General features: G+C 39.5%; 1 protein-coding gene across 5 annotated transcripts in view; it reads left to right on the top strand.

Annotated features, from left to right (window-relative positions):
- Nucleotides 1-13,320, top strand: part of CDIN1 (CDAN1 interacting nuclease 1) — a 212,389-nt gene that overhangs the window by 183,814 nt on the left and 15,255 nt on the right. Inside the window, exon 11 of one of the 5 annotated variants that reach the window (XM_059915593.1) lies at nt 7,630-8,571. The exons of 2 other annotated variants lie outside the window; for them this stretch is intronic. In XM_059915593.1, the coding sequence (XP_059771576.1) occupies nt 7,630-7,822 (193 nt within the window). In that variant the 3' untranslated portion in view covers nt 7,823-8,571. Of the gene's footprint in view, nt 1-6,159; nt 6,215-7,629; nt 8,572-13,320 lie in introns of those variants that run through there. 2 more of the 5 variants (XM_059915592.1, XM_059915596.1) reach the window with 2 other exon arrangements.

Raw genomic sequence — 13,320 nt, 5'->3', positions numbered from 1 at the left:
TTTAAGATTCCTTTTCTGCATTGCACTAAAGATATGATGAAAATAAATTTTAAAAGAAAGTATTTGCACTTGAGGAATTCAGGTAAAAGTCATGAAGCTGTAATTAAAAACAGAGTTGTAGGGACCAAGTAAAATTTGGGAGAGATAATTAAATTTTACTATTCGTCTTATTTTTATCTTATATTCATTTAAACAAAGCCAATCTTGATGGACTATAAAATACACCATATGTTGTCATTTTAAAATAAAGTTCTGTCTTTAAATTTGGCATGTCTACCATGTGTCTGTATGCCACCACTCCCCTCATCAGAATGCTCCTCAACACAGGGCTTCAAGGGAACCGCTACCAATCCGTTAGAGTTCTCCAAACGGTGAACCTGTTTGCTGTCTCAGTTTTAAATACATCCCCAGCTTTTCTCCTCCTTCAGTGACCCTCTGCTCTAGCTGGGACAGTTGTCTTAGTCTCTTACACACATGCCAGACCCCTTCATCAAGGGCCATCTCACAACCCACCCTCTACTTGTAAAGTCCAATTTATTTCTTCAGTGTTCAAATCTCACTTCCTACAAAAAGCCTTTCCTGGAGACTGCAGCCCAAAGGGAGAGCTTGGTGGTTCCCAAACCTGGCTGCACATCAGAATTAATGGAAGCACTTGTTTAATATATAGCTTCCTCCAGACCGACTAAATCAGACCCTCTGGGTCTGAGACCTAGGAAAAAAACATTTTAATCAGGCTCTCCAGCTGATTCTGATACAACTGCCTGGTATTCTCCATTGATGTTTTGGGAACCACTGGTGTAATGGAAAGAACCAGTAATTCTGGAGTTTGTTGAACCTAAGTTCAAATCTTAGCACCTGCTAAGGTGCCCAGGTTACCAGACTTCGGTGGGACTCAGGTCCAACAGGCTATGAAATTACAGTCTCTTTCCCAAAGAACTTTTTGGGAAAAAAACCCTGATGCTATACAGGTTTAAGAAACCACCCAACTAAGTTGATACATCAGATAGTTTGAATATAGTAGTCTGAAGGTGGTCCAGTGAAACAGACTGCTTTCCTGAGTGGCATATGGTGGTCAGTCTCACTTTATGTTGTGGTCATACTGTACTGTCAGGAGTATTCCCCTCTCTCTCCTTCTTTAAAATGCAAATAAGTTTTCTGTCTTTGATCCAGAGCTGGGTTCCAACTGGAGAATGAGTCTCGATTTCCTATATATGGAAGCACTCCATCACACGGTGGGTCAAGATATGGGATCACTTGTGCCAATAGGGGACCTGGAACTATTTAGATAATTTAGGAGATTTCAGTGTCATTTAAAGGGGATTTTTCCATTTTTTCCTTCAGGAGAAGAGAATTGTAGCGTCTTAGAACTAGAAGGGACCTCAGAAACCATCCCATTCAGCCCTCTTGTTAGGTCTCAGTGACTTCGTGCCAACAAGTGCTTGGATCAGAAAATCTCATCAGCTCTCCAGGATGAGTTCAGAAACCTACTTGAAATTAGATGTGTGTAAACCAAAATTATACAGCATTTTAAATTGTTTTAAACTGTAGGTTTAACCAATGGTTACAATCGCTTGTAGTATAATTGTATTAACTAGTATAGTCAGATTCCTATTAGAGATGGATTTCTTTACAAACTACCATATTTAGGCACTCGCCTCCACCCCGGCCTTCTCTCTACAGCTGTTGAAAAGGAATCCTCCTCTCGACCAGTAGGTTGATTTGATTATCAGCAGTGAACAACTTTGAAGACTTAGTTATAATTAACCTCATTTGCTCTGACAAAAAGTAAAATGTGTTTGTTTCTTATTAAGCATTTATTATGAGATGGACCCTGGGCCAGTGGTTTTATGTACATTAATTCTGTGGATATCTTTTCTTAATCCTTATAGCCATCCTCAGAGTAGATGTTATTATTTCTATTTTACTCATAAGATAACCAAGGCCTGCTTAAAGTCAGATAACTACTAAGCGGATGAGCTAGGAATCCAATCTAGGTCCAACTCCAAGGGTGCTGAACAGCAGTTAATGACATTAGACCATGATTTAGGCTGAGGTTCCTAAAATTTTGAGTTAAATATTAATTAAAGCTATGAACTTTCTCCCTGTGTAACTTTGCACACATGCAAAATTTTGCCTATACAATTGACCCTTGAAGAGCAGGGGTTTGAACTGAGGGGATCCACTTACCAGGTGGATTTTTTTTCCAATGAATATGGTACAGTGTTTACCATCTGCGGTTGGTTGAATCTGCAGATAAGGAGGGCTGACTCTGGGACTTGAGCATCATAGATTCTGGTATCCATGGCAGATCCTGGAACCGATGCCCTGCAGATACATAGGTATGACTGTAGTTTCAGAAGATTCAGACTCCCTGAATCACATGCTACCCAATGAGTACAAACCTCTAGATTTAGCTTGACAGTAAAGATTGTTAAATAATTACAAGGTAAATAAACAATTTCCTCATGTCCTTCACATATTGATTTTAGCATCTTAGATGGGAATAGGAAGAAATACTCTAGTAAACTTGGTACATGTATTCCGTTGGGTTCAGATATATGTTACAACTGGGAGTTCACATTGTTCTTTTTGAGTGGGCAGCGACACCATTTTTTTAGATTCCTTTTTGGTTCTGTTTAGAAATCACACTCTAGGACTCACTTTTGCAAATATAAATAATAATAGTAATAGAATTAAAAAATAATAGGGCCAAGAGGGACCTGAGAGATCATCTAATACAACCTTCTCATTTACAGATGAGATGAGGAAAAAGGGCCCAGAAAGTCTCTGAGACTTACTCAAGGTCACACAGCCAATTAGTCAGGGTCAGGCTTGGATTCCCAGTGCTTTTCCTACGGGGTAGAATAAACCATTAGTTCATGGCACACACATCTAGAGAAATAGCAGGTACCCATTTTGCATCTTGAATCCATTCCTTTTCAAACTACTGAAACATGTTCTTGCATGATTGAAAATAAAGCAGTAACAAGGGATTTAGCACAAACATTCATTTCAGCCCTATAAAAGTTCAGATAGTAGCTGGAGTACACGTTCAAGAGTATAGCCTGGAGGCCAGGCGCTGTGATGCCACGATGAGATTGGGAATACTGGCCTGTTGGACAGAACTGTAGTCTGGATTATCAGCTCAGCAGTCTTTATTGAGATCAGTTACTCCTTTGTGTCTTCACCCGTGAGCACCTATTGGGCATCAGACCATGTGCCAGGCCCTGTGCTTGGCCCTAGGGACATGGGGACACGTAAGATCCAGTCCCCGTTCTCACAGAGATCTCAGGCACTGTGGGGAATGGCAGACCAATACAGCGCGTGCCTCCGCAGCATTTTACTTGGTGAGGGAGGCGGCATACTCAATGTCATCCATGTTCCAAACAGCATCTTGAGGCGTTCCTCGTTAGAAAAATGGCTTCTTATTTCCTCAGAAGGTTTTCTCCTTAGAGGAAAACATTTTCAGTTTGTGTTAGCAGAGTATTGGCCAGTATACACAGTTTTTCCTTCAACAGCAATTCCTCTTCCAGAATTAGTCATAGATCAAAACGAGACTAATTAAGAAATAGGAGCTGGTTTTCTTTCACTAGGCCAGTAAATACCAACCCTGGTTTTTCAAGGATGTCTCCAGTGATCTTAAGGGACATTGAAAAATTCCCAGAATAAAATTAATTCTCATCCCCCATAATTTATAAGCCAAATACATACAAGGATAAACACCGCAGTAAAAAGTTAGTGGTATGGCAAAAACAAACTACGAGGAGAGGCTTGGCTCCCAAAAGTGGGTGGATGGGGTTATTCTCTTAGATCAGCAAAAATGGGATGACGTAGCCGTTTACAGCCATTTACATTTTATAAGAAAATGGATATAAACTACATCTTAATACCACTTATTCACTCCTAGTCAATCATCACTCTCTAAGTGAACTAATAATTCAGCGTATTTGTTCTTGTTTTAAAATGATTCTGTACTAAGCTGTGAAATGGTAATGGCATTTTCAGATTTTGAATTTTTGTGATATTTTAAGTTGCAAACAACTCCTTTAAAGCCAGGAGAGAGAAAAAGAGAGAGAGCACGAGCGAGCACGGTTGTGTGTGTGTTGATATGAACCAATGTATACAAGGGTTTTTCATCAGGGATTTCTCAATGCATTATAATGCAAATTGCATTTTAAACCGGCCGAACTATTGATGGCTATATTGAATGGAATAATTTATTACAGAAGTATTTTAGTCAGATGACATTTCATCATCAAATAACAGTAAACACAATAGCCATTTCCCATAAGACTGTTCTCTTTAGCCAAGGGCTTAAAAGAGAAAATAAAACTTGCCTTGTTCCAAACATAGCATTGTACTAAACAGTTGTTTACTTCACTAAAGAAGGAAAGAGTTCTGCCAGCCAGACATGGTGGACCAGAAAAACATGCTGCTGTGTCAGATCATCCCAAGAAATCTCCATTTTTTTCCTCCTTTCCTAATAATGTTTGACAAGTGGAGATGAATTTTTAAAATCCAAGTCTCTTTTATGCCATTCATTGGGATAATACTATAAAATCTCTCCTTGGGTACTCAGAGTATTACAACATCAATGACCTGTCAGCAGCTGCGTACAGTTTTTCTTTTTAAAACTGTGTAAAGCTATGGTTAAATTCTAATTTTCTAAAATAGGTTTAAGTATGGGGAGAGCCAAAATTAGGTGCACTTTTCTTGCTAGAAATCAGACCACAAATTGCACATTGTACTTACAGAGATGATTAAGGCGGTCCAGCCGTACACCAGCAGTTCAGCAGATTAATTGGAGCATGCAGATTTGTGTAAAAACATATGTTGGGATTGGGGAAGCCTTTTTTTTTTTTTTTTAATGCCGTTCAAAAGTTTTTTTTTTTTTTTGCAAGTTCCACTGTATAATTTGTACATTATCTAATTCTCCCCTAAAAATCTAAGATTAAATTCATATATGCCAGGGGTCCAATATTTAGGCATTTTTGTCAAAATGGAAATGCCTTATTGGTACCTTTCTCCCAATTAGTTGGTGGCAACCTTTTTCACTTGGTAAACCTCAAAGTGTTCATTATTTTTAAATTGTTGCATGATGAAAGCAGAGCAACTTGTTTAAACAAGGCATAGACTTAGGAGCCAAATAGAGCTGGAACCTTTGAGCCCTGATTCATAGGAACGTATAGTGAGCACTTGGGAAATGTAAGTTGGAATTTGCTGGAAAATGTGGATTAAAAATAACTCTCACATAAAGATTGGAGGTAAAGTATGTGAAGTGCCTGGCAGAGTGCCCGGTGCTTAGGGGAGGCCTCAGTGTAGCTTGGGGAGGGGGCAGAGGTGGTGGCTGGCACAGCCCAGTGGTGCCCATGTGCCATGGTGGTGAGCTTGGACACCTAGGCAGTTAAGTCAGTTATTTCAGGGGGAAAAAAGCAGAGTCTAGCAAGCAGTACTTACTTACAGCAGCTGTGAAGAGCTTCACATGTAAATTTCTTGCCAGGTTCCTAGAATGCAACAATCACTGCAAGGTGCAACAAACGCTGGTCTTTGTGCCCTTGTATGCTTAAGAATATATCTGCTCAAAATTTTCCTGTTGTCCTTATTATATTTAATGTTCAGCAGTGAAAAAGCATCTCTCACTCTGTGGCTAAAATCCTCAATCTCTCATGAAGTTTGTTGTCATTGGAATTTAGTTGGATCTCATCTTAAACAATGCTTAAATCTTGAGTAATCCAATCTCACCTCTTTCCCTTTGGTTCTGTTTGGTAAGTAAGTCCCTCCTTTCCTTTCTTTCTCAATTTCTTCATGTGCTGGATATCTCTCCTCCCCTCTGCTATCTTTCCCTTCAGTCCCATAAACATAATTGTTGCACCGTGGCGACTCTTGTGGAAATAGGCTGGAGTTCCTGTAGGCACCATTTTCGAGACAGTTCCCATGCTGCTTTCTTGGTACTTCAGGTGGGTGATTTTTCCCCACCCAAGTGAAACCATCACATACTGTTAAGTGCTGCTTTCTTTGGACTGTAAGGAGATTGGGTTATCTTTCTGAATGATCTGGCATTGATTCCAAATGTCAGGGCCCTATCCTGTAAAGTCTGGTTTGCTTGCACAGATTCACTAAAAGGGGCCTCTATGATTCTTTCTTTTGTGTATTTCTGAGAATGGAGCAAGTGATTAACTGCTATACGGAGGAAGTTCCAGGTCATTGACTCAGCCAAGGGAAAATATCTGTAAGTCAACCACAGAACAGCTAAAGCTGTTCTCATATACTTGGGTTCCCATCATAGTAAAATTATAACTGTAGTAATTTTGCCAGAAGAGGTACTGAGCAGTGATGACCACTAACTTCAGTAATTTTTCTGATGTTCTTCTGGACCCTGCTCTTAAGAGAAGAGTTTGACGGGCCACACGCTTGGACCCACTGGGTTTTGGTTATTCATCTGAAAGAAAGTTGGATGACCACTGATGTTCTGGGAGTGCATGACTTACTAACCCAGCAAGTTGGGTAGCCATGTATGGAAGGGGAAACTTGGCCCAGGATACCTGTGAGGCAGATGAGTGCAAGTGACACTGATACACACATGCATATGTATACTTTAGCTCAGAGAAGAGTCACTGATCATAGTCTGAGCTAGTGATTGGACTTGGGACTTTTTACACACTGCAGCTTGAAAACTGGCTGTCCCGTGACTTATGGAGAAACTGTCCCCATTACCTTGTGCAGATAACTAAGTGGAAGTTGAGCACCTCTCAGGAGCTCAAATAGTTTTTACAGAAAGAATTGGTAGTTATGCCAGAATTCTTGAAACCAGGATTTATTGTAACTGAGAAACTGCTTGCCCAAAGTTTAACTTAACCCTCCGTTTGTTAGTTTGACTTACTTTTATACCAAATAAACAGCTAAGCCCAGACTACTCGTAATGGTTGCACATATACCCGAAAGACCTTTTATGATATTGGCTAATATTTTAATAATTCTACATAAAACATCATTAAATTGAGATCAACAAGTAACACTAAACATGGAGACATACAACATATTTTGACATAGTACAAAGCTTATTAACGCTGACTTCCCATAGGTTCCAGAGTTAAACTCTGACAGTGTTCATCAAGTAAGAGAAAACAATAAGGAGTATTTCTAAGTTAGCACGCACGTCCTTAGTATAAAGTTCATTTCACTTTTAATTTGAGTTCAAGGCAACAAAGGTGAAAGTATATATTTTTAAAGTAACTTTTTATTCCTTTAGATAAAATCTAAGTTCTTAGTCCTGTGTGAACAAATGGTGCATATTGGGTTACGTTCTTTATCTCTTCCTAACTCTGCCTAACAAGCATGCTACTTATCTTTTTTTACTATTATTTTTTAAAACTAATATTTCTGATATTGTGCAAGATGTATAGATTTCAAAGTTGTAGACGTTTGTCCACCGTGTGTATAATGTACTCCTCCTCAGTGGACCCCTCACCTCATTGTTATCTTGTGTCTTTCTGATTGGGTCGATGGACACAACTCCCAGAAGGTCATTGTTTTGTGTATATGAGATCATCTTAGACCACCAGTAGATCGCATGCAGCCCAACCTACCTCTGACCCGCTCTCATTCTCCTCCCGCTGTCTCTCCCTCTAGGTTTGCTCTTTTCTTCGCCACCAAACATCTTCGAGTCATCTTCACCTGGGGTCTCTCCTCCCTACATCTCTGCAGTCTCTCCGCGGTAACTGCACGCAGTGGTTCCTCGTCAGACTCGGCACAGACGGACGCCCTCGTCTTTCTCTTGTCTGACCACTCTCCTCTCTTTGACACTGTTAAGCCCACTCCTTGACTTTCTGATCCCACTCTTTCCTGATTCTCCTTCTACCCCTTTGAAGCCTCTCATGCTGCACAACCTTCTTGGCTGTTTCCCCTTCCTCCACCAGCCCCTGACATTCCCACCCCTGGTTTCCGTCCTCAGACCCCCTCTCTCTTTGCTCCCCTAGCCAAATCTTGTCTCCACGCCTGTTTCATTTCCAAATTTGTATCATCCATTTAGATCTTTTTCTTGAGTTCCAGATTCATTCTTTTAACTGCCCACTGCACTGATTTTCAGACTGACTTCTAGGGAAGCCCCTAAGTACCAGACACAAATGCCTGTATTCTTATCCTTGCCCTGTCCATACCCTTCAATGTTTCTCCATCTTACATTCTCCTCTCAGCCTTTAAAACCAGATAGAAATTTCACATCTTCAGTGAAATCTCCCCCACTGTCCCTCCTCCACCTTCCCATCAACACCATTGAACTGTGGTCGCTTTTCAGAAATTGCAGCACAGTAATTAATAGCTATGGTTTCATACTCTGAACCCACAGTTTCATTTGCATCAGCAAGGATACTATGCTATTAGGAATGATGCAAAGGTATAAGGACCACTTCTCTATCATTCCAAGGCAGATATTTTTACCTTCTAACCCCCTTACCCTTTAACCTCCCTATAATCACTTGTGCATAATTTTTGAAGTTATTCAGTCTTTTGTTATTTAAATATCCTATTTCTCATTATATCCAGAACTATCTTAAGATTATAGTGAATATATTTAACTCCCCAAAATCTATTAGGTTAATTAATGTTAAACAAGTTGATATGTTCTTACCATAGTACTGTTGTGATCATATACATATTTATGCATTTTATTAATTCTGAAAAATTAGATTTTAATTGTATTATAGATATAGTCAGTTTTGTCACTTAAGAACTGATTTCTGTCTGTAATGAAAAATATTACAGGTCCTTTTGTTTTAATTTCATTCCTAATGTATAGCTATAGGAATCATAACAAAAGACCAGAATCAGGTAATATGTACAATATATTTAATATTTCTCTAAATAAATTAGGAGAGTGATTATATTCATAGTTTTTGATAGGAATTATGCAACTTACTGTTGTAGAATTGGACTAAGTCCGATATGTTTTTACTTACCTAAAAGATAAAATGTTGCCTTACATTTAAAAAGAAATATAATGATAATTATATATTTTAAAAAAACAAATGAGTAGTTTGAACTCAGACATGATTTTTTTCTTTTTTAATTTTTAAAACTCTAATTAGTACATCCTGACAGATAAAAATTAATGTTTCCTTCGGATGTTTTAGGATGCCTGACAAAAATCCCATTTTATAGAATTGAAATGTTTGCCTGTGGGTACAACGTGAGAAGTAGCTTGTCAGAGGTGATGGCATCAAAATGTAAAATATCTCAATTAGTTTCAAAACAAAATTATTACTTAAATGTATTTTAATAATGCTTAGCAATTACATCAAATCTGTAGCATTTAAATACTCTGAATAATAATAATGAATCTTTTTATCTCCCTACACAAGATAAGATGTAAAATACAAGGACTAACTTTTTATTCTAACTCAACTGGAAGAGTAATAAATGTAATAGGGACCATAGGGTAAAATTGTTCAACAGAACTTTCCAAGGTTCCTCCATCATCCCTGGATTAGAAGTCAGCAGATCTCAGTCCTAACCTCAGTGTCTTGCCAGTAAGTCTCTGGGGACTCACTTAGCTTCCCTAAATACTTCGTCCTCCTGGACAGCATATCAGCATTTTCTTGAAAGCATAAAGCACTATATAAATGTAAATTGATGCTATTTCCTCATGTCTGAGAAAAAAAGGAAAGTGTCTTTACAGCTTAGTTATTTGGGCCTTTAATCTAGGTCTCTCCTCCTTTCAGCCTTATCTAGATTAGTAAAATAAAACAATCTGCTTTTCCTCATGTTTCCTAAAATATAAAGAGAGAAGAGGCTGAAGTATCCTCTAGACTGTCCCCAGTACCTCAAATCCTTGAATAACTACTGTCGTTTAACTTTGGGTAATTTATGTATAGTTACCCAAAGAGACTGACCCTACCCACACACAGGCTGAGGGATTCCAAAATTGCAGACCATTTTCTTGAGCAATTATGTTCAATCCTTTAAAATAAATAAATATAGGAACATTTTAAATAAATGAAGTTTAATCAAGTTATGCTAAGCACATTGAAAAAAAGAAGATAGGCGTTGAAATATGTACCCTAAATCTTCTGTGACCTTTTTTGTTTCTTGTGGTATGTTTCAGCTTTGTAAGTGGTAACTCTAAGCAAAATGAGAAATTTTGTTGTTATATTACCTATGTTTTATACTTGCTGAATGAATGGTGTTAATTCTAACAAATAAGCGAGATTCAATCAGAGAACTAGCCCCTTTTGTTAACCATCTCTCATTAAATTAAGACAAAGTCTGAATATCACACTGTTAGTCTAACAGACTTCCTCTTAAAATTATGACCCATACGTGATATCCTTCTTTTTCTGTTATTTCCGTCTTTTTCTGAAACGTCTGATCTCGTACTGGAGAGCTTGAAAGCAGCATCTGACCACCTGAAGGCATTATAGTTAAGAGTCTTCAACATATAACATGGGGACTGTTAGTCCTACCAAAGACAGATCCAATCTAGAACCAGTGCATAATCTTGGGTGAGATCAAAGAATTCTTTCAAATGGTGACTGTAGTCTGTTTCTGTAAAGTCAATGCTTGGTCCATAAATAAGCCTGAAGGGTGTTATCAATGTGTCAGGAGCTCTGAGGGATTGATCTGTGTTGGATAGATCATGAAAATAGACAGAAGGCACAGGGGTTGCTTCCCTTTGGAAATGGTGGTGGTACACTGCCATATGTGTCCCCATTAGGAACCTAGCTGATCTGATTGTGGATGTAACAGCTTTACAGACTGGATTTTGGGGCTCTTAAGATCTTCCATATCTTTCTATGAAGTCTAAATAAAACTGCACCTTGCTCTTTGGTGTCAAGCACAGACCTCAGCAGGGGACTGTGGCCAGCAATCTTTCCCAGTCTTACATTCTAAATCCCTCTTTCCCAGAGCTGTTATCACTCAGAAGTATGGCTAGAGGTGGATTTGTGTTAACCCAGAAGGTAAGGAAGGAGTGCCAGTGTTGTACTATTACATGTCACAAGGCTGAGGTGACAAATCCAAACTAAAAGAGAGAAGTTTCCGGCTCATTTTCCTGTAAAAATATTCCAGCAAAAAATAGCTCAAAGAAAAAGTATGAAGTATGAAAAGCAGTCACTTTAACTTCCCTCTGACTGTGCCAGTCAGCACCACAATTATCCTGCTTGGGGAAGTAGGAAAGCTCATCAAGTAAACAAAGGCAAATGATTAAGTAAAGCAAACAACAGCACTGTTTTTCAAACTGTTCAGCCCATTCTGTGTATGCCATTAGGTTCAAGATCTAGACTACACCTAAGCGAAATAGCTGTGCAAAGATCCTCTGTGTAACTTTTCTACTTTCCATTCATTAATTCAACAAATTTTTGTTCGACATCTGTTATGTGCCATATACCACTAAATGCCAGGTAATGGTAACGTAGACAAGACATTGCTTTTATGGAACATACTGTCTATGAGGGAGGTAAGCATTAAACAAATAAAAATAAATATGTAATTGTAACATCCTTTAAACTTAGAGTTTGGCAACGAGAGACCAGTTCATTTTGCCATTTAGCTTCAGAATCCTTTAGAATCATAAATTTCATAAATCAAAATAAATTCCATACATGCAAGTAGGCTTTATAATGGCATATATCTGCAGTCATAATGTCTCATTCAAAAATAAATAGCAGGGCTTCCCTGGTGGCGCAGTGGTTGAGAATCCGCCTGCCAATGCAGGGGACATGGGTTCGAGCCCTGGTCTGGGAAGATCCCACATGCCACGGAGCAACTAGGCCCGTGAGCCACAATTACTGAGCCTGCGCATTCTGGAGCCTGTGCTCCGCAACAAGAGAGGCCACGATAGTGAGAGGCCCGCGCACCGCGATGAAGAGTGGCCCCTGCTTGCCACAACTAGAGAAAGCCCTCGCACAGAAACGAAGACCCAACACAGCCATAAATAAATAAATAAATAAATATTTAAAAAAAAAAAAAAAAAAAAAAAAAATAAATAGCAAGTCTAGGTATTGTTTGTGCAAGGCATTGGACCTAATGTTAGGAATTTTCATTATTTAGTATCTAGCGCTGAATGAGAATTTGGACTGAACCAGTTGCCATAACTGGTTGGTCGTATTTTTCTTCCCTTTTCTTTCAACAAGTATTTTTTTAAATAGTGATAATGGATCTATTTTTGCAGTGGCCCTCTCTGTAAAGTAGTGGGGTGGGGTTTTCTCTATCTTTGACATGAAATTTTGCTGGTCTGACAAGGACTTCAGGTATATCAGCAACCACACAAAAACGTAAGGTCTTTTGCAAGCATGAGGCACTCACAGATTACTTCAAATATCATCTTGCATTGGCCTTAGCATGGCCTGTTAGTTCAAGCCCTAAAAATAAACACCTGTTAATCAGCTAATGGCAACATGGGTGGACCAGCTCTCTGTCTGTGGGGACCTTAGTCTAACCTCATTCAATAGCTTGTCTTATGTCACCCAGGATGAGGCAGTTTGCAGCCAGGAATGCCTCTAAAAGAAGACAGTCAAAAGCTGAACTAAATGTTTAAAATAATCTCCGTAACTCCTCCCCACATTGACAGATTGCTTTCAACTCGATGGAGTCAAACCACAGCCCCAGCCCCAGTGGCCTTCGTGGGGCGAACTCAGAGCCGCTGAGTTTGTCAAGGAAAACTGCAGGCTCAGTGGAGCGCTCTGTCTCCCTTGTCTTGCTTTTTAATCAAAAAACAACCAGATGAGAACTCACTCCTGGAAGTCCTTATCTTCATAAAATGTAGCTAATGACTCCTGTTCAGTTAAATAAGGTTTTGCTGTGTAAGTCACTAAGGAAGCTGTTGGCCAGTCATCTCGTGCCCGCAGACCTCTCAAAGAATACAAACTGGAGGGACCCCGTGGAGCTAGGCTGTGACTGTTTATATACACATACTTTGTCCCAGCGACTCCGGAAAGTTGAGCCCTCAGTATAGTTTTCAGGCGGTCTTTTTTCTGTATGGAGTGGAAAAGGGAGAGCGGGCAAGGGGAGAGATTTGTTTTAATGTATACTCTTCTCTAATGTGTTTACCCCCAAATAAGTGAGCTGTAGTAGATACTTTGGCCCTACACAAAGTAAATATTTAGCTCACAAATTCCGTACAGAAACATGGCCCCGGGCATTTGGGTTTCATAAAAGAGGATTAGCCTGGGGCAAAGGGCTGGTGTGCCTGTACCATGGGATGGGGAGGAACGGGCTCTCCACTTGTGCACCAGCCCCTCGGCCCTCACGGCACCTTAGTCCGATAGGCAGTGCCCCTCTGGCCCTCAGCAGCCTCGCTCCCACCGCGCTTTTCCAGCTGTGTCCTCT

Source organism: Balaenoptera ricei, chromosome 2 (genome assembly GCF_028023285.1).
Source record: "Balaenoptera ricei isolate mBalRic1 chromosome 2, mBalRic1.hap2, whole genome shotgun sequence".
Taxonomy (NCBI): Eukaryota; Metazoa; Chordata; class Mammalia; order Artiodactyla; family Balaenopteridae; genus Balaenoptera; species Balaenoptera ricei.
This window is presented reverse-complemented; position numbering and strand designations above follow the sequence as displayed.